Source organism: Microtus pennsylvanicus, unplaced genomic scaffold (assembly GCF_037038515.1).
Source record: "Microtus pennsylvanicus isolate mMicPen1 unplaced genomic scaffold, mMicPen1.hap1 Scaffold_75, whole genome shotgun sequence".
Classification (NCBI taxonomy): Eukaryota; Metazoa; Chordata; class Mammalia; order Rodentia; family Cricetidae; genus Microtus; species Microtus pennsylvanicus.
Window position 1 is genome coordinate 57,737 of NW_027461009.1, and position 25,036 is coordinate 82,772.

Below are 25,036 nucleotides of genomic sequence, written 5' to 3' on the forward strand. Positions count from 1 at the left end.
CAAGTCAGGCTAAGCTCTGGTACTATTTGCCCATTTGACTACCTCTCTACCCATCCAACCACCAGTGTTTAACCCATCCACTTACTCACCCATACTCCCTGCCAGCCACGGACCTCATATATTCCAGACATTCCCTTCAGTGTCCATGCACAAGGACTTCTGGGAAGCTTTTGTCTTATGGAGATCTGAAATACGGGCAAGCCTTCCTTTCTGCTCTGCTCGAAGCTGCAATTCAGAGAAGGAAATGGGTCAATAACATATCACACATGTACTTGTATTTATGATGGGTAACCTTCTAGGCACAGAGCTTAGAGTAAGTGAGTTCTTGGTCCTGCTGCTTTTTCGTTTGGCAGGGATCATGTCCCATCGCAGGTGGGAAGCAGTTTATAAGGTGGAGATCCCTGTGCTAGGGCCAACAGAGTGCTTCTCATACTCATGGATTTGCGTGGCCTGTTGGCTTCCCTTTTCTGCCTGCATCCCAATGTGTTCTCTTTGCTTCCCTGAATTCTTGGTTCACAGTGACAGAAGCTTGAATAGCAGCTTGTCAGCCCTGTTTTCTGAGAGTTGTGCTGGACTGTTCTCCCTTCCAGACTAAAATGTGTGGTTGACTGGATGATCATCTCGGGGCTTTTGACAAGCTGGTGATGAAAGGTGGGAGATTTGGTCCTATGGCAGAAGAATTTCTGTAATCACATCAATATAGTCTAAGAAAATCACTTTTCTCACAATAATTTTAGTTCCCAAGGAATTATGGCTGAGTTGTGAGACTTTTCTGAAAGAACTGGTGTGGTTATTCTAAACTCAACTGTACATTGACATGATGTTTATTTCTGCGACCTCCTTTTTTCCATATTTCTCTTTAACACGCACTCCTTGTGGGTTTGAGTGTGAGTGCACGCATGTGTTTTTTCATGTGTGTGAGCGCACACATGTGTGTGTAGTAGTGTAAGGATGTGGGTGTTGGGGTGCATCAAACATGTGCAGTTTCCAGTTCAGACCACTGTGTTGCTATCAGTCTGTACCAGAATCCTGGGGTTCTTACTTCCCCAGATGCTTTTGTTTAACCTGCCTAGCTGACCAGCAAGTTCTTGGGATCCTTTCTCTGTGCTTAGATATGTATGACTGTCTCTAACCCTCAACAAAGAACACAATTTTCTCTTAAACAGGAGCTGAAGAGATTGGAAGAAAGCTCTCAGTTCCTGCAGAAGCAGAGGGAAATGGTCATGCAGGAAAAGCACTTGGTCCAAAAGCTGCAGCATCACTTTCAGGTCTCTCAGATGAGGTAGGAGCCAGACTGGGAGAGGAGGTAGAGCCAAGGGGGGCCCATGGACTTGGGGACAATATCAATTCTGTCCATCTCTGAGGCTACAAGCTAGAGCAGGGAACAGAAGACCTCAGAGAACTGAGCTGGTCCAGTAACAAGAAATTCCGTCCAGCATATATTGTGTTTGATATTCAGTGTGTCTGTAGAATTCATTCTCTATACCTTCCTTGTGAAAACAGAGTTCTCCCAAAGCTTTCCCTGAACTCACAGAGAGCTGCCTGTTATGGCCTTCCAAGATATTGGGTTTATAGGTGTGCATCAAGGGGCATGGTAAAATTCGCGTTTTTATTTAGAAAAATCCAATGAAGATTAGAGATTTCCATCTTTAACACTGCTCTGTGTAACATTTGCCAACTTCCTGTGAAAAGTGCTCTCTGGATAGAATTGGTTAAGGACTTACCAGGAAGAACCCAGGCAGATGACTCGGCTGTAGGGAAGATCCTAACCTTCTCGGGTGTGTTCTGTAACCGACTCCCAAAGCCAGGATGCAGATTCCCAGCTCTAGTCCCTAGGAAAGCACCAGTTTTTATTTGGTCCCTGAGGACCGACAGGGACAACGTTCTCAGGCACACATCTCAGGAAATGCTGCTCTAGCACGACAGGCTCTATCTGCATGTTGTTCATGTTCAAGGTTCCTTCTGGGCATGAGGACTGAGCTAGCCACACGCCCTTGTGCAGGGACCTGAGCTGCAGGCAGTTTAAGGCTATCTATAAAATGATGAATAGCTCATGTACAACTCATGCATTTCTCACGTGCTGTTGACTATAGTGTCAATATGCTGTTGCTGTTTACAAAATGATATCCCTGAATTATAGGAGAACACCCTTTTCTGTCTAGTAGAATGCACACTAACAGTGTTTATTTGAAATTATGACTTCAGTTTAATACTGAGCAAAGTTTTCGGCCCATCTACTCTGGGATCTTATTCCTTGTGAGTAACAACAAAGATATCAGTCACAAGAATAAATTCACTGTCCAGCAGAGGTGAGGTGAACTGAGGAAGCATCTTCAGCTAATGTGGCAGGTCTGTTTTTTTAAACTGCTTTTCTCTTCCAGGTCTGAAACTCCGCAGACTCATCTGGAACAGGCCACTGCCCAGGACGAGAGCCACCAGCAGAAGGATCTCCAGGAAGAACTAGGTGCTGAGTCCCATCGCCAGCAATACTGAATTCTAAGGACATATATTCTTCTTCAGTTTTGGTTACCCTTGAGTCATAGGTTCTGTTTGCCTAGCCAGTGACCCAGCATGGCTGCTTCTGGGCCTAGATTATTATTTTTTTTCTTTTTTTGATCATACCACTTCAGAGACCTGAGGAAGCCAAAGTAAGCCACAAACACCTTCTACACATGTTCGTCACATTAGGATCAAGGCCTACAGACTAAAAGACACCCCTTGTAGCTGGGAACTCAGCGGTGAAGGAAATTCCAGCTGATCTCCAGGTGATCACACCTAATCTGATTCATGTGTCCGCTGACTCAGTTCTCGAGAAGAGAAGAACGCATCAAAAATATACTTGAGATACAGAAATCCTGAGACAAAGATTACTCAGAAGCCTACATTTACCAGCAAGTGGACTCCACCTTGGGATAACATGACATATAAGCTCCTATGTGGAATGGATCCAGGAATCTTGAAAAAGCCATTAAAATTGTGACTATCTTCCTAGCGTTTCTCCAAGGCAAGCACTTGCCTGTAGTAGGTGTAGTAGGTTCTATCAATATTTAGTGATAAATGCTAATTATTATTAGCTTTATTTTGTTTGAGTTTTGTTTTAAATGCTTGTTTATGGTTCATTTGGTTTTGGTTTTGCTATTTTGATGTTATTTATTCTTGTTATTAGTTCCATAATTTTCAAAGTTTATCCATTGTTTATATTCACTATTGTTTCAAATATATTGTTTGTTAATAAAAAATTAATTTCCAACTTTTCACACTTAATTTCAGTTTCTTTCATCAAGTGTGGTGTCACACTGCTTTAAGCCCCAAATTTCCAGGTACAGATGGAAGCCATGGGTCAATGCCCAGTGGATGTCAACTCCTTGCTTTTATGCAGTTGGGCCACAGCTGCCTTAGTACAGCTCCTGATCTCAGCACTGTTGGTGACAGAGATCACGTGGGATCCTGTGTGCATGGTGCCTGTTCTTTTGAGGGCCCCCGTAGCTTCACCCTTCAGTGTTGTATGCCAGGAAAAACAAAGGAAACAGTAACAGATAATAAGATCCCGAATGGAGACTTGTCTGGCATCTGCCCCCTATGTCCTGGGACAGATGTCCCTGGAGAGCTAGGGTTCGGGCTTCTCTGTTCTCTTCCCTTTAGATTGCTCGGGGAACATTCACCATGCAGTGGAAAATGGCAGGCTGGAATATGTCCCCATGGTTCCCCAGTGACTCCCTGGTGACACCAAGCAGAGGTTAGATGTGATGCAACCTCTGAGCTCACTTCAGGGTATCTGTGACAGAAACAACATTGAGGTCCTATGGAAAGCCTTGACCAGTCTGGCTTCCATTTCATGCTCTTAAGCCAACCCTACAGAGGACACTTGTCCTGCTAGTCTGTGGTCTCTGAGGAGCAGAAGTGTCTGTGTCTTAAACACACCCTCTGGCGTGGGAGGTGTCTGTGTCTGAGAGCAATGAAGCCTGAAATCACTAGAGAAAATCACCCCATTTATCATGTGTCAGATGCCTGAGGGTACCTGATGAGGATGTCTCTGTCTTTGGGTAGAGAGGGGAACATCTTTGGTTTGGTTTGGGTTTCAGACGGGTACTCATGTTATTCCACATTGACCTTTAAGTTACTATTTCTGGGGTTCTCCACCTGGGTTCACACATAAGCCCCTTAAAGTTATATCTATTTACACTACAATTTATTACAGTATCAAAATTTCAGTTACGATGTAACAATAAAATATTTCAGGATGGGGCAGCACAGCTGAGGAAGTATATCAATGGTCACATCCCTGGGAAGGCTGAAAACCACTGAACTGCATGGTTAAGGCTCCCACCTCTACCTCCTGAGTGCTGGGACTTTACCTGGTACATGCAGTGGGGGGATCTAACCCAGCGATTGTGCGTAATAGAAAAGTGTCCTACCACCTGAGCAATGATCCTCACCACTTCACAGCCATTTCTGGAGGCAGGCCAGTGTCTTCAGGCAGGGGGATAGTCTAGGAGGCACCCCTTTGACACCTGGGCCTCCAGACTTTCACAGTTAATGACAACAACAGAAACACTGCAGAGCTCAGGCACTACCAAGACTGATCTGGATGCTGAAGAAGGCCCTTGTGGTGGCAGAAATTTCAAGCGTAGAGCTGGAGCTGTGGTCATGGCTGTGGAAGATCTGTATGTCTTTATTTGGGAGCTGGTTGTCAGCCCAAAGAAAATTCCAGCAACCATCCCCTCTGGATCTGATCCAATAGCAGAATAAGACGCCAGGGCGAGGGAGCAAGGACTGATCTCTCAGCTCAGTCTGCAGTGCATTTGTTGTGCAAACATGAAGACCTGAGTTTGATATGCAGCACCCATGAAATGGAAGGCCATGGCCAGGACTGCCTCAGCCATTAAGAGCATGGACTCTTTTTGCAGAAGATTGAATTCAATTCCCAACACCCAGGTGTGGTGACTTTGAACCACCTGTATGTCTACCTTTACCAACCAAAGCTCCATTTCTAGGATTTGTGTGCACACATGCACACACACACACACACACACACACACACACACACACACACTAAGAATCAGCCCGAGAACAGGGACCATCAAATAAGGGGGCAGAAAGAAAGAGTCTCATGAAGAGGACCATGTGATGGAGGACACAGGCTTATTAGACAGGATGAGCTGAAGCTATGACTTGGCATTGATTGTCTTAATTTTCATTACTCTTCTTGAAGCCAGTCTTAACACCCTCCCCTGCTCGTTCTTCTCTCTCTCTCTGTCTCTCTCTCTGTCTCTCTCTCTCTCTCTCTTTCTCTGTCTCTCTCTCTCTTTCTCCCTCCCTCTCTTCCCCACTCTCTCTCCTTTCCTTCCTCCCTCTCTCTCTCTTAAATTTTTTTTTTTGAGAATAAAACTGTGAACTTACGAAACAACCTGAAAGAAGAAGGATGACTGGATGGCAGGGAAATTTAATGTGGTCAGGGAGAGGAGGGATAGTCAGGCAATGCTCTTCAATGACATTTGACCTCGAACTTTCTGGAGAAGCAATAAACTTGACTAGTATGTAAGTTGAGCTGGGCACAGAGGCCCATTTTGCACATAAAATATGAATACAACAAAATAAAAACCCCATGATTTCAAAAGCCTGGAGAAGATGTCCTGATGGAGTCACCAGTGGTTCCCACAGTGGGGCTGTATGGCTAGGAGACAGTAGGTGGGTACGCAGAAAAGCAACAGCAAGAGTCGATTTCCATGGAGATAGGCTATATTCTTGTCAATGATGAAGAGCCACAGAAGCTATAAAATGTGGTCAAAATGCAGAAAAATCTCATCTTCCACACGCTTCACCTAGAAAACGTTTCCTATATCCCCTGCCCACCAACCTATATTCCATCATAGAGCAGACTGAATGATACAGGTATGGATTATTTAGGGTTTGTTCCCAGCATGCTCTGGACACACTCCATGTGGGGGGAGACCCTGTATCTGACACCACCAAAACACACTCGGTCAATATTTTGCAATAACTCAAAGGCCAAAGGGTGAGATTTTTTCTGTTTTGACCACATTTTATGCACACTGACTGTTCATCAATGTGGGGACCTTGGCTTGACATATATTTGGAAATGAGAGCCCTTCCAGCTGGGTCAAGGATGAAGATTGTTGTCATGGCAATATAGGGCTGCTGCGCACCCTACGTCAGTCTTGGGAACCACGTAAGATGACAGAAAATCCATCCATGTTCCTGGATCACTGGAGAAGAGTTGCTGGGTGATCTTCCAGGTGAGATTCCCAGTGATGTTGAAGGTATGCCTGTGATGTGAGCAAGAATCTTTTTAACAAACCCAATACCTTTGGTCCAATTTCTACCCAGCCCTTACAGTGTAGATAGTAATCGCTGTCTGCTACAGGCATCATTGATACTTCCTCTGGGTCTGCCACTCATCTTTAAACTCTCCACAGCTGTCTTTTGTTCCACAGACATTCAGAATTTGTACTCTTAAATCTGTCAGTCTGAGGCTTTGTTATACAATAAGAAAGAACTCCTCCAACCCAAGATTACAAAGCAACATACTCTAATATTTCTCTCTCATTCTTCCCTTTTGCTTCTAAGTGGATCATTAATTGTCACAATATTTCAACTTCCTATTCTTGCTGGTGGTGTAAAAGGCTCGTTTCTGTTGTGTTTACTATGCACTCTCTAATCTGTTTTCTGAGACAGCTTTACTTTCCTCTGGGTCACATTTAGGGGGGTGTCTCTGGAATTTTGTAGTTTGTGCTAATAATATAACTATCCTTATATTATGTTTTTAATCCTCAGATTTTGACTGTTTTTTCTATTTATTCTTTCAGATTAGTTATAGAATAAACTATGTTTTCACCAAACATAGAAGTTTTGTTTACTAATTTACACTAATGAGCTAATTTGAGAAATATTGCCTTTACGACACTGAGCCTTCCGTAGAGAAACATAGTGTATTTCTCTCATTTATTCTTCTTTTGCTTACATAAAAAAGACTTGATTTTTCTTTACATTTGCTATCTTAGTTAGCTTCAGGTTGTTGAATAAAATACCCAAGGCTGAATAATTTATAAGAAGCGGTTTGGTTTGGCCGCAAATTTCGGAGGGTAAAAGCCTAAGTCTGGGTGACCTCCATCTGCTTGGCTCCCCTACAGAATCAGCCTCATCAGTATCAGGAGTCCTTGAGATGGAGATCACATGGTGATGAGGAATCAGGAGAGTCAATGGAGAGAGCTGGACCAACAATAGATCAGCCTGCTCTCCAGTTGAGCAATGCAGTCCCTGTAACCTGCCCTGAGGCATCACTTAGAACACCATTAAGCTGAATTTTGGTTGTGAGGCACAACAGTACTGGCCTTGACATCTCCCATCAGTCATTATTTCCAGGTGTGTTAAAGATCTTGCTTTGGTCTGAATTCCCCCTCTTGGCTGCCATGGTAGTGTGCATCTAGAATATACTCAGAAGGCCTCTGTGGTAAAGGTTTGGACTCCAGCCCATGGTGCTTTGGGGAACAGAGGGGACCTATAAGAAATGGAGACTGGAGGGAGGATTTCACATAGGCTTGCCACCTTTGAGTGAGACACTGAGAGCCCAGTCTGTCTTCTCTCATATCTAGACAGGTGAAGGGCTTGTCATGTGCTGCCACCACAAGGGGCTATCTCACCACAGGCCCAAAACAGTGAACACAACCAATCAGAACTAAAGCCTTTAAAATGGAAACTAAAGTAAATCCCTTCTCTTTGTCCTTGACTATCTCTGGAACTTGTTAGAGTAAAAAACACTTACACCCTTACCCAAGCAGTGGTGATTAACATATCCGAGGGGTCTGCATATTTCCTTGTGCCCAGAGCTTCATAATAAAAATAGTTAAAAAAAACCATAGCCTGCTTGGGCGCTGGGTCCTAACCCAAAGCGGAGTGTAAAGGGGAGCTCGGGGGCTTCTTTGTCCCCATAGCCCACCTGCAGCAAGCAGGGTAGGCCCTTTGTCTGCAAGCAAACCAAGCAGCATGGAGTTGTGATCAGGGCACCTAGTGAAACATCATTGTGGTGAGTGAGTGCTGCTGCACCCGGGAACAGCCCGCCTACACTTCCTGATCAACCTACAGGGCTACACTGCCCGGTACCTCCTCTCTCTTCCTATCCCATCCAGCTTACATCCAGATCCCCCCACCCCCTGTCTCCCTCCCCCCCCTCCCTTCCTTGGTGGCAGAGCGCCTCTCTGCTCTGCCTGCTTGGGCGCTGGGTCCTAACCCAAAGCGGAGGGCAAAGGGGAGCTCGGGGGCTTCTTTGTCCCCATAGCCCACCTGCAGCAAGCAGGGTGGGCCCTTTGTGTGCAAGCGAACCAAGCAGCAAGGAGTTTCCATCAGGACACCTAGTGAAACATCATTGTGGTGAGTGAGTGCTGCTGCACCCGTGAACAGCCCGCCTACCCTTCCTGATCAACCTATGGGACAATATGGTACCTCCTCTCTCTTCCTATCCCATCCAGCTTACATCCAGATCCCCCTACCCCCTGTCTCCCTCCATCCCTCCCTTCTTGAGGCAGAGCGCCTCCCAGCTCAGCCTCCCTGGGCTCTGGGACTGAACCCTAAGTGAGTGCAAAGGGGAAGGTGGTAGCTCCTTTGTCTCCATAACCTGCCTGCAGCAAGCAGGGTGGGCCCTTTGTTTGCAAGCTAACCAAGCAGTAAGGAGATCTGAACTGGACTCCAGGAGAAACATCACGGGGGAGTGACATCACTGGGAAGGTACATCAGTTGGCAAGAAGACCTGATCCTGTAAAAGAAGATCCATAGGAGAATATTGGGAGGAAGAGATGGGGAGACGCCAATGCAAGAATTCACCCAACAATCTGAAAAACAACACGAAACCACCAGAAGCCAGCGACCTCACAACAGGAGGACATGAGCACCTTAATCAAGAAGAAGGAGAAAAAACTGACTTCATGACAGGGATTGACACCCTTAAACAACATACAAAAAACGCCCTTATTGAAATGGATGAGAAGTATAACAGAAAGTTCGAGGAATTGAGTAAATCAGTGAATGATACCCTAGGAAAGCAAGGAAAAACAATCAAGCAGATAATGGACACAGTTCATGATTTGAAAAATGAAATGGAGGCAAAGAAGAAAACACAAACAGAGGGCCGGCTGGACATGGAAAATCTAGGTAAACGAATAGAGACTACAGAAACAAGCATAACCAGCAGAATACAAGAGATAGAAGAAAGAATCTCAGAGTCTGAGGATAACATAGAGAAAATAAACGCACTGATCAAAGAAACAGCAAGTCCAACAAACTCTCATCACAAAACATTCAGGAAATATGGGACACAATAAAAGACCAAACCTAAGAATAATTGGAGTAGAAGAAGGAGAAGAAGTGCAGCTCAACGGTCCAGAAAATATACTTAACAAAATTATAGAAGAAAACTTTCCCAACCTGAAGAAGGATGTACCTATGAAGGTTCAAGAGGCATACAGAATCCCAAATAGGCTGGATCAAAAAAAAACATCCCCTCGCCATATAATAATCAAAACACAAAATATACAGAATAAAGAAAGAATATTAAGAGCCGCAAAGGAAAAAGGCCAACTTAATTATAAAGGTAAACCTATCAGACTTACACCTGAATTCTCTATGGAAACCATGAATGCCAGAAGGTCCTGGATAGATGTACTGCAAAAGCTAAGAGACCATGGATGCAAGCCCAGACTACTATATCCAGCCAAGCTTTCGTTCACCATAAATGGAGAAAACAAAATTTTCCAGGATAAAAACAAATGTAAGCAATACGTAGCCACAAATCCAGCTTTACAGAAAATAATAGAAGGAAAATCACTATCCAAGGAGTCCAACAAAGACCTCAATAACTCAGACATCTAGAGACCCTTCACCAGCGCAACTCAAAGAAGGGAAACACACAAACCCTACTACTAAAAAAGTGACCGGAGTTAACAACCACTGGTCATTAATATCACTTAATGTCAATGGGCTCAACTCACCTATAAAAAGGCACAGGCTAAGAGATTGGATACGAAACCGGATCCAACATTCTGCTGTCTACAAGAAACACACCTCAACCACAAATACAGGCACCTACTCAAAGTAAAGGGCTGGGAAAAGGCTTATCAAGCAAATGGACCTAAGAAACAAGCAGGTGTGGCCATATTAATTTCTAACAAAGTTGACTTCAAACTTAAATCAATCAGAAGAGATGGAGAGGGACATTTTATACTCATAACAGGAACAATTCATCAGGAAGAAGTCTCAATCCTGAATATCTATGCCCCAATATAGAAGCACCCACATACGTAAAAGAAACATTGCTAAAATTCAAGGCAGCCATCAAACCGCACACACTAATAGTAGGAGACTTCAACACTCCTCTCTCACCAATGGACAGGTCAATCAGACAGAAACCTAACAGAGAAATTAGAGAATTAATGGAGGTAATGAAGCAAATGGACTTAACAGACATCTATAGATTATTCCACCCAAAGAGGAAAGAATATACTTTTTTCCCTGCAGCTCATGGAACCTTCTCAAAATTGACCACATACTCGGTAACAAAGCTAACTTACACAGCTACAAAAAAAATATTACTAACCACCTGTGTCTTATCAGACCACCATGGATTAAAGTTAGAATTCAACAACAATGCTACCCCCAGAAAGCCTACAAACTCATGGAAATTGAACAGTCAACTACTGAACCATACCTGGATTAAGGAAGAAATAAAGAAAGAAATTAAAGTCTTCCTGGAATTCAATGAAAATAAAGAAACAACATACTCAAACTTAATGGACACTATGAAAGCAGTCCTAAGAGGAAAGTTCATAGCACTAAGTGCCCACTTAAAGAAAACAGAGATAGCACATATTGGAGACTTAACAGCCCACCTGAAAGATCTAGAAAAAAAGAAGCAGACTCACCTAGGAGGAGTAGAAGACTGGAAATAATCAAACTGAGGGCTGAAATCAACAAAATAGAAACACAGAAAACAATCCAAAGAATCAATGAATCAAGAAGCTGGTTCCTGGAGAAAATCAACAAGATTGACAAACCCCTATCCAAACTAGTCAAACGGCAGAGAGAAAATTTGCAAATTAATAAGATCAGAAATGAAAAGGGGGACAAAACCACAAACACAGAGGAAATTCAGAGAGTCATTAGATTTTACTACAAAAGCCTGTATGCCACTAAACTGGAAAATGTAAAAGAAATGGACACTGTTTTAGATAAATACCTTTTACCAAAATTAAACCAGGACCAGGTGAACAATCTAAACAGACCTGTCAGTCGCAAAGAATTAGAAGCTGTTATCAAAAACCTCCCTACCAAAAAAAGCCCAGGGCCAGATGGTTTCAATGCTGAATTCTACCAGAACTTCCAAGATGACCTAATACCTATACTCCTCAATGTATTCCACAATATAGAAACAGAAGGGTCATTACCAAATTCCTTTTATGAAGCTACAGTTACTCTGATACCAAAACCACACAAAGACTCAACCAGGAAAGAGAATTACAGGCCGATCTCACTCATGAATATCGACGCAAAAATCCTCAACAAAATACTGGCAAACCGATTCCAAGAACACATTAGAAAAATTATCCATTATGATCAAGTAGGCTTCATTCCCGAGATGCAGGGCTGGTTCAACATACGAAAATCTATCAATGTAATCCAGCATATAAATAAACTAAAAGAAAAAAAACCATATGATCATTTCATTAGATGCTGAAAAAGCATTCGACAAAATTCAACATCCATTTATGTTAAAAGTCTTGGAGAGATTAGGGATACAAGGGTCATACCTAAATATAATAAAAGCTATATACAGCAAGCCGACAGCTAACATCAAATTAAACGGAGAGAAACTCAAAGCCATCCCGCTTAACTCAGGAACACGACAAGGCTGTCCACTTTCGCCATACCTCTTCAATATAGTAATGGAAGTTCTAGCAATAGCAATAAGACAACATAATGGGATCAAGGGGATTCGAATTGGAAAGGAAGAAGTTAAACTTTCGTTATTCGCAGATGATATGATAGTGTACATAGGCGACCCCCAAAACTCCACCAAAGAACTTTTACAGCTGATAAACAGCTTTAGTAATGTGGCAGGATACAAGATCAACTCCAAAAAATCAGTCGCCCTCTTATACACAAAGGATATGGAAGAAGAGAGGGAAATCAGAGAAGCTTCTCCATTCACGATAGACACAAACAGCATAAAATATCTTGGGGTAAATCTAACCAAGGAAGTGAAAGATCTATTTGATAAGAACTTTAAGGCATTGAAGAAAGAAATTGAAGAGGATACCAAAAAATGGATGGACATCCCTTGCTCTTGGATTGGGAGGATCAACATAGTAAAGATGGCAATTCTACCAAAGGCAATTTATAGATTCAATGCAATCCCCATCAAGATCCCATCAAAATTCTTCACAGATCTTGAGAGGACAATAATCAACTTTATATGGAAAAACAAAAAACCCAGGATAGCCAAAACAATCCTATACAATAAAGGATCTTCTGGAGGCATTACCATCCCTGACTTCAAACTCTATTACAGAGCTACATTAATGAAAACAGGGTAGTACTGGCATAAAAACAGAGAAGTCGACCAATGGAATCGTATAGAAGACCCGGATTTTATCCCACAAACCTATGAACACCTCATTTTCGATAAAGGAGCTAAAAGTATAGAATGGAAGAAAGAAAGCATCTTCACAAATGGTGCTGGCACAACTGGATGTCAACCTGTAGAAGAATGAAAATAGACCCATATCTATCACCGTGCACAAAACTCAAATCCAAATGGATTAAAGACCTCAATATCAGCCCGAAAACACTGAACCTGATAGAAGAGAAAGTGGGAAATACCCTACAACAGATGGCCACAGGTGATCGCTTCTTAGGTATATCCCCAGAAGCACAGACATTAAGGGCAACACTGAAAAAATTGGACCTACTAAAACTCAGCTGTGTTTGGTAGGGAAAAAAGAACCCTGGAGGAGTCCACGGGAAGCCTTGCAGGACTTCTCAGGACCTTTAAAACAAATCCCTAGCCTCTGAAGTTGTGGGCGGAGGGGGAACACACTAACATAATACATTCTCCACGGAAAGTCCTCTTCTAAAGGAGCACTACGACGTGGGAAAGGCTAAAGCATCCCAGGCTAAGGACCCCAGGCTTAGTGGGACACTAGTCTAAGACCCTGTCCAGATGACTTTTTTAAAATGGCCTGTAACTGGGGTTGGAGAATGGGTCAGCGGTTAAGAGCGCTGCAGGCCTCTGGTTTAGTTCCCAGCACCCACATATAAGCTCAACCACCTGCAACTCCAGTTCCAGAGAATCTTATGCTGTCTTCTGGCTTCTGCAGACACCAGGCATTCACATAGCACACAGGCATACATGTAAGCAAAACATTCATACACTGTGGTGGTTTGAGTAAGAATGCACCCCCAGAAGTTTATATTATTTGACTGCTTAGTCACTACAAAGGAAGATCCCTATTTGAGAAGGATTAGGAGGTGTGGCCTGTTGGGGGAAGTCTGTCATTAGGGGTGGGTTTTGAGGTTTCAAAAATCCACACACCACACACACACACACACACCCTGTCCCTCTCTCTGCCTGCCTGTGGACCAGAATGTAGCTCTTGGCTACTTTCCCAGCACCATGCCTGCCACACCTCCCCCATGGCGATAATGGACTAACCCCCTAAAACTGTAAGCAAGCCTCCAATTAGATGATTTCTCTTCTAAGAGCTGCCTCGGTCATAGAGTCTCTTCACAGCAATAGAACAGTGACTAAGTTCACATAAAGTAATAATCCTTAAAAAATCAAAATGATCTAACTTTTTTCTTTTTAACAAAATTCTGTGTGTACTGGGCATGGTGGTATAGGCCTGAAATTCCAGCACAGAGGGCACCAAGGTACCAGGAGAATGGCGGCAACTTAGAGAACCGCCTCGTCTAGTTCCAGGCAATGAGGGCTAAACAGGAGACTTTTAGATAGAGAGTGTCTTTTTTGAAATGGGAGAAAAATAAAACTCAAATTAATCAGCAACATTGATTTCAAAGCCTTCAGATATGGTAGGAGACCTCGCCACCCCATTGGCAGCTAGCCGCGCATCTGCAGAAAGCAAAATCCTCCTGATCAATATCCTGCCAATATAAGCCCAGAGTTGGTGCTGTGGGGAAATTTATTTCTTCTAATCAGAGCTGACTGATTCCTGTACTGCATATTTTTATCCCCCATTTTTTCCCCTTAAAATTGTGAATTCAAGTGTTAGCTCATTCTTGTTATTATTCCCAGGGCAGAAAAATGAAGGGCGGGGGGAGGGGGTACAGTACAAAAGTAAAATGCCTTTGGCGTGGCAATCTGACTGGTTAAAGCGCTCTGCTGCCCACCAACACCGGAACAGAGAAAATGCAGACATGTTCAAATGCAAAGGTTTGACGGGTGGCGGTGGCGGTACTTCAGATTGAGGCTTCTTTTCAATGTGTAAGAATCCGTGACAGTTTTCTCATCTCAGCAGCTGGCCCCAGAGTAAACCTCTGCATTTCCACCTGGATTTTAAAATAGAAGAAGCCAAAGAGGAAGTCGGAGACAGCTATCCATGGAGCACCAATGGCAGGCTTGTATAGGCCACGCATTGATAGGGAGGGCTTTGCTTTCCACAGATGTGAGGCAAGCTGCCTATGGGGCTGTGGAGTCCTCTACCACATCTGGAAACAACAAGAAAAAACACAAAACAAAACTGTATCTCTCTCTTTCCTTCCTTTGTTAAGCTCCAGGGCAGTTTTATGAGAATGTGAAAGGAGAAACAAGGCAGGCAGGCTATAAATCATGGGAGCAGCTGGGAGGAGGGAGATGGAGAAGATGAAGAGAGAAAACTAGGTTTTCAAGAGAATGGTCAGGTTCAGCAATGGAGGTTGGTGAGCTTGGAGGAACCGGAGGGGGTGCTTCAGGGAGCAAGTGAGAAGCCCAGAGTGTGCAGGAAGCAAGCAGGCTTTTGGCCAGTATTCAGAAAAAGATAAAGAAAAGGAAAAGTTATGCTTCTCTGAGTAACTGAAATGCGAGCAGACCACGTGACAGAGGCCTCACCAAACAGCCCGTGGCTGGCCTTGAACTTGAGAGGCTCCCCGTTGTCCCAACACCTCAGTGAAAGCTGACACTGAAAACAAGAGTGTCAACAGGCCTGTGTCACCCTAATTATCTTGACAGCAGAACCAGCGATGGAGAGGGTAAAAACACAACATCTGTAGGAAGGTTTCAAAGCCCAGGCTCCACGGGAGGGAAGGTTTGCAGGACAGCTGTCAGTGACCAAGCCTTGAAAGCACAGAGTCAGGGCCAAAAATTCCAGCCAACCCTCAGAGTCCCTCAGCCTGGATGGAGCAGAGAGGGCCCAGCCATGCTTCAGCCAAGTTCAAGGCACTGTCTTGTACGACACAATGGAGAGACTCTCAGCTTAGGGCTCCTCTGTTAATCACTGCTAACTCTCCCTAACAGGAACTCTGCTTAGCAAAGGTGCTTGCCGCCAGGTCTGACCTGAGGTCCAATTCCTACAAGCTGTCTAACCTTCACTTGGGCACTGTGGCGCACACACCCACATCCACATACATAAAGAAATGTAATTTTAAAATCAAGGTGTTAAATTTTTTAAATGGGCAGGCACCAGACAGCCAGAGATATGGCTCAGTGGTTACAAGAACTGGCAGCTCTTCCAGACGACCTGAGTTTGACCCCCAGCATCTAGATGGTGGCTCACACATCTGTTAACTCCAGTTTGAGGGGATCTGACACTTTCTTCTGGTTACAGAAAGCACAAGGCATATATATGGTATACATATATACATGCAGGCAAAACACTAAATAATTTTTAGTTTAAATGGACATATGCTAAATATAGTCATACATTTTAATTCAGCACAATCTTGCTTGCATGAAGATATATCAGCATGCCAAAAACAAAAAAAAAGTAAAAGTAAGCATTGAAAGTTGGGACATGCTGGCAGTGATGGTATAAACCTTTGGCCCCAGCACTCGGAGGCAGAGGCAGGCGGATCTCTGTGAGTTCAAGGCCAGCCTGGTCTACAAGAGCTAGTTCTAGGACAGGCACCAAAGCTACAGAGAAACCCTGTCTTAAAAAAACAAACAAACAAAAAAAAGCTAAAAGAAAAAAGAAAGGAAGGGAAGGAAAAGACAAGACAAGAAAATCGGTATCTGGTTAAAGGAACGTGTGTCATGGGTGCACGACTGGCCACTGATGGCGACAGACAAAGACACTTACAGGGCACACACTGCAAGCTCCTCGAGCACACGTGTGTACCTTTCCATGAAAATGTACAGTAGAAAGCTAGGAGGAGTCGGGGGTGAGGAGGACGGTTCCAGGGCTTGGCTCTGACAGGTGCCATAATAGGTGATTTTTCTATTATCTAGGGTGTTTCCCTTTTGCAGAGGGAACATGTATTAATGTGTATCTTAAGCACTGCAATTAAGAGTAGCAAATTAGAGATATATTCCTTGTCTCAAGAATTGCTCAGAAAGAATAAAGCATACAGAGTGGGCTGGGCATGGTGGTGCACACTTCAGTGCCAGTACTCGGGAGACAGGGGCAGCAGGGACTCTAGGTTCGAGGCCAGCCTGGTTACAGAGCTAGTTCTAGGACAGCCAGAGCAGCATAGAGCAGCCCTGTCTCAGAAAAAAAGAAAAAAACCAACCCTCTGAGTAAGTTGAAGTCAGAGCGGCTTCTCCTTTCTCAGAATGAAACCAGCAGGCTGGGTGCCCTTACCTCCTGCTTTGAGGATGTGCTGAGCTGAACAGGAGGGAAGCTACCCGACATTCAAACGCAAAGGCTGCATAAGGCGGCCACTTATCAACCCACTGAGCTGGAATTGAGCCAGCCCTGGGTTTGCCTTTCATGACTGACCAAAATCCCTTTCCCAAGCCTCCCAACACTGGTGTGTAGAGACGGCTGCAACATGAGTTCTCAAGACCAGGGTGTGGTGGCACATGCCTGGCATTTCGGCCCTGGGGATGCTGAGGCAGAGGGATCACGGCAAGTTCAATGCCAGTCAACACAGACTCAACCATCTCTGGCTCAGGCTCTCTGGCTCTCCTAGCTCCAGTGGCCTCATCTTCAAACTGGGAACGAAATCTCACAGGTCGCAGTAAACAAGTGGTCAGTGGTAGAAAGCACATGCTAAGGAGGGCTTCACATGGAGCACGTTCAAGAATGTTCCTCATTTATGTGGACCCTCTCTGTGCAGAAGTCACTCCCATGAACACTGGATATCCGCAGCTAGGAGGGGTTCCATCCCTACCCCAGGCAGCAACCCTAGCTCCAGGTCCTGGGTGCACCCCAGGCAGCAACCCCAGCCTCCAAGTCCCGGGTGCACTCCAGCCCTCCGCCCCAGCCTCTAGGTCCTCAGTGCACCCCAGCCCTCCACCCCAGCCTCCGGGTCCTGTGTGCACCCCAGCCCTCCACCTCAGCCTCCAGGTCCCGGGTGCACCCCAGCCCTCCACCTCAGCCTCCAGGTCCTGTGTGCACCCCAGCTCTCCGCCCCAGCCTCCAAGTCCCAGGTGCACACCAGCCCTCCACCTCAGCCTCCAGGTCCTGTGTGCACCCCAGCTCTCCGCCCCAGGCTCCAAGTCCCGGGTGCACCCCAGCTCTCCGCCCCAGGCTCCAAGTCCCGGGTGCACCCCAGCCCTCTGCCCCAGCCTCCAGGTCCTGGGTGCACCCCAGGCAGCAACTCCAGCCTCCAAGTCCCGGGTACACCCCAGCCCTCCTTGGCTCACAGCCTTCACAAACAGCAGGTCCTCCTTACGCCTCCTCTGAAGGACATCTGGGAAGTAGATCTGTCCAGAGTAAAAGTTGCCAAGTGAAAGCAAACACCCTCTGAACTAAATGTAAAAATGCCTGCCCTGCAAGGACATTTTTTAAAAAAATAAAATAAAATAACCAAAACGATAGCTTAGGGGGCTGGCAAGATGGCTCAGGGGAGTAAAAAAAAAAGGGCTTTCAGCCAAGCATGATGACCTGAGTTTGATTCCCTGAGCCCACATGGCAGGAGAGAACCGACTCCACAGAGCTGTGCTCTGACCTCCACAAGCATGCTGTACCTAAATAAAGGCAGAAAAATTTGAAGGCTCAGCTCAAGGGCCCAAGATGTGTGTGTTACCTTCCCACACATCTGCAGACGCCGTCAGTGTCACCTTTGTGCATGGTCCCTCTCTGGACCACAGCCAGCAGGCAGGCAGGGAAGCATCTGGTATGGAATGCTGCTTCCCAGGATTGTGAGCCAAACCAGGTGTCAAGAAACAGCCCTGCAGCTAGGAGGCGGTCCGTGTCTATCCCAGGCAGCAACCCCAGCCTCAGGTCCTGGGTGCGGATGCGTGTGATAAGGTCTCCCTCCAGCATCCCCACCCTCCTTGGCTCCTGGCTTTCACACACAGCACGTCCTCCCTAGGCCACTTCTGAGGGACAGTTGAGAAGTGGGTCTGCCCAGGTTCAAAAATCACCAACGAGAAAGTGGACACCAAAAGAGACAGGCCCTCCTCAGCTCCATGTCCTATTGGTGATAACTGGAGTCTCTCAGGTGAAAGGTTAAAACTGAGGCAGCGAAATGACACTTTCCAGACACTGCATGGGTGAGGAAAAGAGAACCAGGTTCTACTCGCATCCTTCTGGGGACGTCTGACTTGGGAGCTGGCAATGTTTCCTACAAAACCAGTAAGTCAGACTGACGGATTCCACAGAACTCCTAACTCAGGGCCCACTCAGAAGAGCTCTCTGCCAGTCATGGTAGGGGAGGCCCTGCTCTCCTCCTGCCTGGTTCCCCTTCAGATGGAACAGACCCCTCACATCCAAAGACCCCACCTACTGGAGTCCAGGTAGCCACCAGGTAGGACTGCCACAAGCACATGGGTAGTGACAGAAAGCTGGGTCAGCGAACACATCCCTCCACTCTTGATCGTTCCACTGGACACTTCCAGGGACCACGAGGAAGCCAGGCCCTAACACAGAAGCCTCTGAACTCAGCCCAGCCCAGGGGTTGAGAGTCAATCCTCTCTGCCTTCCCAGGCACAGCAAAGCCTCCAGGGTACCTCTACTCCGGGGCAACTGCTCAGGGAAGTGCCCAAAAGCAGACTGTACCCATGACTGTTTCTGTTAGCCTCTCCCCATAAGGACTCATGAGGAAAGCCCTTTAGAGACCCGAGCCAAGACGGAGCTTGTTTGTGGGAGGTGCTAGCATGCTGGCAAAAAAGAACAGACTACAGAGTACCAACAAAGTGAACGAGCATGAGCCGGCATGGGCATCTGCATGGCACACCTCTGTCTCCCCAGGCACCGACAGGGCCCACAGGGAACCCACAGACGGGAGCAGCAGGCCCAGCTGTAGAGCGGGCCAGGTGTCCCTCCATGGGCACAGCTGGAGAGTGGTGACATCGTCCCTGGCTGCATACAGGAGTCAGACCTCTAGGGGGCCTTCCAGAGACACCGAGTTCCGGTTGCGTCTTCTGCCCTTTCCCTTTAGACAGGGGAAATGTGTGTGGTGAAGTTGGTGGGCCTCCCGTAAATCCTGAGAGGTTGAGAGGAAGACAGCCAGCGCAGCCCTGGGCAGGTGGGGAGTGAACATTAAACCCTGGCTCCTTTCTCCCCCTTTCAAGTGTAGGATAGGAGATTTAAACACAAGGCCTACGTATACAAGGCAGTGTTCTACCATGGAGCTACACTCCTCACCCCTTTAATCCCCTTTCAACCCCAGCCCAACTGCTCCACAGAGCAAACCTATCAGTGGATAGCTTATCATCGTGACCTAGGATCTTCACAAGCAGCCTGCCCCTGGTCAGGGTCCCACAGGAGACATCCCACGAGCTGCCACTCTCATTAAAAGTTTAGCTAAGGAGGGGCCAAAGTGGGCTGGGCCTCTTAAGATTCTGTCAGAAGTCTGATATAGTTGGATAAGCCAAGCTCTCCAGTCAGACACCTGTGATCCTAGCACTCAGGAGACAGAGACAAGAGAACAGCCATGAGTTCAAGATCAGCCTAATCTCTATGCTGAGTTCAGCCAAGGTTACAGAAGACCTAGCTCAAGGTCTCTCTCTCTCTCTCTCTCTCTCTCTCTCTCTCTCTCTCACACACACACACACACACACACACACACACACACACACACACACACACACAAATCAGAAACCTGAGACTGGACAGGTGGCTCAGCAAGAAGTTAAAAGAATTTACTGCTCTTGCAAAGGATCTAAGTTCATTTCTCAGCACCCACATGGTACTAACCTACAATTCCAGTTCCAGGACATCTGATGCCCCCTTCTGGCCTCCTCAGGCTCCTGCACACAAGTACTGCACACAATACATTTTTTTAAAAAAGTCAGAAATTCGTGAGGACTGAGAATGGCCCAGGTTAACTGCCTTTCTGCACACTGCTGGGGTAAGCTGCCCTGACCCAGCCTTCTAGGATGGCCTCCTGCCCTGTGTCACCACCTGCAGGAAATCGGTTCTATGTGCTTCTTCTTCTAAAGGCACCCTGTGTAGGAATGTCACCAGAACCCAACCAGGGAAAGTTTATAGGCAGGCGATACCGACTCCATCAAACACTACAGGTGAAAGCACTCCTTCCCCACTTTACAGATGGAAGTCAGAGTAGACGTTAACAGACGTGCCCAGGGTCATCTAGACAGAAAGAGGATCAGTCACAAAGCTGTGTGGCCTTCTGTTCCTACCTAGCACTCCTGCGGTCAAAATGCTCAACATAATAAAGACATCTCCTACACAATCTGTCCAGTACATCTGGTTTTTAGTGCAGGTCTTAAAACAGGGATATCTACATAGAATAGCATACACAAATGTTTGATTCAGCCCAACAGAGCGTGTGCGTGCATGCATATGCACGAGTGTGCGAGCGCGCACGCAAGGAGATGTGGAAGGTGATGCCCCAGAGATGAAGTGATTCACCCAAACTAGCTGGTAACAGTCCTGGGGAACCAGCCCCAAGGTCAAAATTCCCATTTGAAATGTCTCCCAGTCCTGTCTTTCCAGGGACTAGAAGGACCCTTTCAAATACACTGTAAAGAACAGGACATACTACATACTACAAATGACCCCTGGGCCTTTGAATGCCACCGGGGATGACCTCACAATGCACCCAGTAGGGAGACAGCTGCCTAACCAGCTCAGAGACCTGAACATCTGGAGACTCTGGAATATCCTAATGCCACAGCTTCGTCAAACTGTTCATCGTTAGAAGACAAAGAATTTGCAGAGAATAGAGAGTAAGCCATTCGACATACACCCTGGGATCCAGGAGCACCTCAGAGGGACAGGGGGAGGACTAACGGAGGCCAACAAGAGAGCATTCTGTCCGCCCAACAACACAGCAGCTCGAGACACACACTGCTGGAGGACAACCCCGGAACTAAGACACACAGGCCTCCTATTGTATCAGCTTAAAACCGAACTTTGCAAGGCACACACACTCAGCTGTGTTCAAGAAATCCACATGCTGAAAAGCTGGGTGTAGAGCTTTGTTGGTTGCTTTTTAAGCAAAGCCCTGTTCGGTTCTGCTATAGCAACTATAACAATAATAATAACAACAACAACAACAGTAATAATAATAGCCAGCACGTCTTGGAGTCTCCCAATGTCCCTGGCTTTGTGGCTTTTCTGAAAATACAGCTAAGGAAGAGTCACCCTGGCATTTTGTATCAAACAAGGATTCAGGCTCGTGGTGTGAGAGGAGGGAGTACTGGTCTTATAATAAGTACAGCAATGACCGGCTGGCTCTATGACAGCTGGCAGATGCAATTAGTAACAGTGTGTGTGTGTGTGTGTGTGTGTGTGTGTGTGTAAAATCACATATCTAATAAAACAGACATCCTTGCCAGGTGAGGAAAAGCCTGTCTTTAGGACAGAGCTATTAACTGACCCTCTGTACTTTCAAAGGTCTTCCAGTCCTTGGAAGCAAGTCAGGAAGGCACTAGTTTTATCTTCAATGTTTAAGGGATGGGGGAGCTCCCCCTTCTGAAATCCCAACCATCTTGCCGGCTGGTTCTTCCAAATCCTTTTAATGCTGCACTTCCCAGCTATAATTTGAGAGAAGACAGCTCACACATCTTATTTTTCATTGCACTCCAGGTCATCTCTGTCAGCAACCCCCCTTAAGTACTGTGTTCTTACCAAAGGCTCCCTTCCTTGGTATAATCCTTCCTAGGCAAAAAGCCCAATAATTGGGGATGGAGTGGGAAAATCAATGGCTAATTTAATTTTAAACAGTTAAGCGGTGTGACAGCGTGAAAGAAAAGCATCCCAACGCCTGAACTGCAAAAATGCTGCTTCAGCAAACACTTTTTGAAAAGCGGCAGACAAGTCCTGGTGGAAAGGGAAGGAAAGGGCAACAGGATAAGGAGAGTGGGTAGTGAGGGAAAGTCAGCGACACCAGTCGACGCTCACACTTCAGGGGACGTCCCCTCATCACCCCAGCCCACGCTACCGGGCTTAAGCACGCCGAGAAAAGTCCCGCGCGTGATTCAGTGGGACAATGATTACTATGGGCACTGGAAATATGGGGTGAGGACGGCGAGGGGTTTGCAGTGTGATACCCGCGAGCATCCGACCCGACACGCGGGTCCTCCAGCCTCAATCCAACCCCTCACTCACGCCTCCTCCCCCAAATCCTTCCAAGGTGAGCGCTCGTCGTAGGTCCTCACGCCACCGCATCAACGAGCCCTGGCAAGGGAGGAAGACTCTAGCCAGCAGACCCAGCTGCAGGATGCAACTCGGGAAGGAAAGCAGCGGGGCGGCTCCCGGGCCACAGCGGGTCGGGACTACGGGCGCTTCAACCCCTTACCTCCAGGGTCCGGATCTCCTGCTGCGTGAGGTCGTTGGACACGGAACACTTGGTGCGCAGCCCGCGCAGACTGCCGATGGAGATATCGATGAGCTTCTGCAGCTGGCCGCACTGCTGCAGCGCCCGGCTGGCCGCGGCCCCTGCACCCCCGTCTGCGGCCGCCGCGGCGCCCCCGCCGCCGCCCTCCTTCTTCTCACCCATCGCCGCCGCGCGCAAAGCCGCTCTATCCATACCTCGGCATCGGGGCCGCCGGGGGCCGAGGCAAGGAGCCCGGGGGAAACGGGCGCCTCGGCGGAGAAGCCTCAAGCCGGGAAGGCTGCACTAAGAGCGCCCCTCGGCGCGGCCAGAGCCTGAAGTCCCGAGTGCCAGCCGCCCAGCCCGCTCCTCCCGCCTCCCAGACAAGGCGGCAAAGCGAAAGCCTTCGCGACCCGACGGCTGCGGTTGCTGGAGCCTTTAGGCGGCCGCGGGGGCCGGATCGTAGCCGCGGGGCACGCTGGGACTTGTAGTCCACACCGCGCCATCTGTCTCTTGGCCCGTGCCCTCGGGGCCCCGCCCGCACTCTGGCCCCGCCTGACGCCTAGGAGGGGCTGTTCTGCGCCTGCTCCAATTCGTGTGCCTCGTGGTCTTGGAAGCCTGGTTCCCCATTTTTTCAGTTCCTTCACCCACATCTCCCACTACTACCCTGTTCTCACACACGCAAACGCACACACATTAGTAGCTTCCCACGACCCACGAATGGGGTGGGGCAGGAGCTTACCTAGATGAGTCCTGTAATTTGGGATATTGAGGGTCCGGAATTTTTGCATGAGCTTAGAGGCCTCCACGTATGGGAATGTGCCGAGGATGTAGCTCAGTGGCAGAACATTTGCCTGGCAAACATAAGACGTTAGATTTGATTCCCCAGCACTATCGAAGGAAAAGAAAAAGACCCCCTTCACTCTCATCTAGTTCTCACAGCACTTGACCCCGAGTTGTCTTGGTGTTCGCTTAGACCTTGACCCTGAAGATCTGTACCAAAGTTAATGGACAGGCAAAGAGAAAGGACTTTCTTCTGTGTTCTATTGACTCAACAAAATAAGTTTAGCGTGCCATACCCTGCAGATGACATATAGGCGGCGATAGTTTGGAGCAGAGAGAACCTGAGTTCAAATTTGAGTCCCACCACTCCACTGCCTGTTAGGTGAACCTGAGCAAATGGCCTTCCTCCGGGTTTCCCCTTCACATCAGATCAGGTCATGGCCACCTAAGCTTCCTAACAAGGAGGTGTTCGCACAGCACCCAGATTAATTACTTGCACGTGTGGTCATGTATAAATGTTAGCTCCATTCTAAACTCAGACGTCCTGAATGAGACCCAAGCAGTCAGTGGCCACAGCAGCAGAATTTCCCAGCACTTCCTAGCCCAGCATTTAAGCCTCACCACACCTATTCACTCTCCTATCAATCTGTCTCATCTATCAATTAAAAAAAGGGGGGGGGGGATGAAGCCAAGTGTGGTGACACACATGTTTGATCCCAGCGTTCCAGAGGCAGAGGCAGGAGAATCTCTGTGAGTTCAAGACCAGCTTGGGTTACTTATCTAGTCGGGTCTTGCTCCCAAGCGGGAGTGGGGTGGAGAAATGGCTCACCATTTAAGAGCACTTGCTCCTGCAGAGGACCCAGAGTTCTGTTCCCAGAACCCACACTATGGCTCACACCAACTGTTACTCCAGTTCTAGGGGTTCTGAAGCCTTTTAACCTTTGTAGGCACCAAGTTAGTCACATGGTGCACATACATGCATGTGGGCAAAACACTCATAAACATAAAATAAAATTAGCCTAACAGACCAAAACGAAAGGAATCACTTATACAGGTAGGTATGGTAGCTCATACTTATAACCCCAGCACTCTAGGGGCTGAGGCAGGAGGATTCCTCACTTGAGACCAGCCTAAGCTATATGGTGAGACCCTCTATCAAAGGATGATGGTGGCATAGCAATCCTCGCGGGACATGCACAAGATCCCTGTGCTGCACTTACCGATCCCCCTAGCCCTGACCATTACCTGAGCCCCACTCCAGATCCTGCCTTAGAGAAATGACTACCCTGAAAGAAAACCGCAGTGGTGGTTTTTCAAGCTTGTACAAGCATCACAATCAACTGGAGGACTTGTTCATCCTCGAATG

General features: G+C 46.9%; 1 protein-coding gene across 1 annotated transcript; it reads right to left on the minus strand.

Moving 5' to 3' along the window:
* Positions 1 to 106: 106 nt before the first annotated feature.
* On the minus strand, positions 107 to 23,300 carry LOC142842417 (kinase suppressor of Ras 1-like). The gene is made up of 2 exons (XM_075959148.1): positions 22,873 to 23,300; positions 107 to 225 (listed from the first exon to the last, which is right to left on the minus strand). The coding sequence occupies exons 1-2, from the start codon at positions 23,101 to 23,103 to the stop codon at positions 115 to 117; spliced, it is 342 nt and encodes a 113-aa protein (XP_075815263.1). The 5' UTR covers positions 23,104 to 23,300; the 3' UTR covers positions 107 to 114.
* Between the last annotated feature and the right edge of the window lie 1,736 nt (positions 23,301 to 25,036).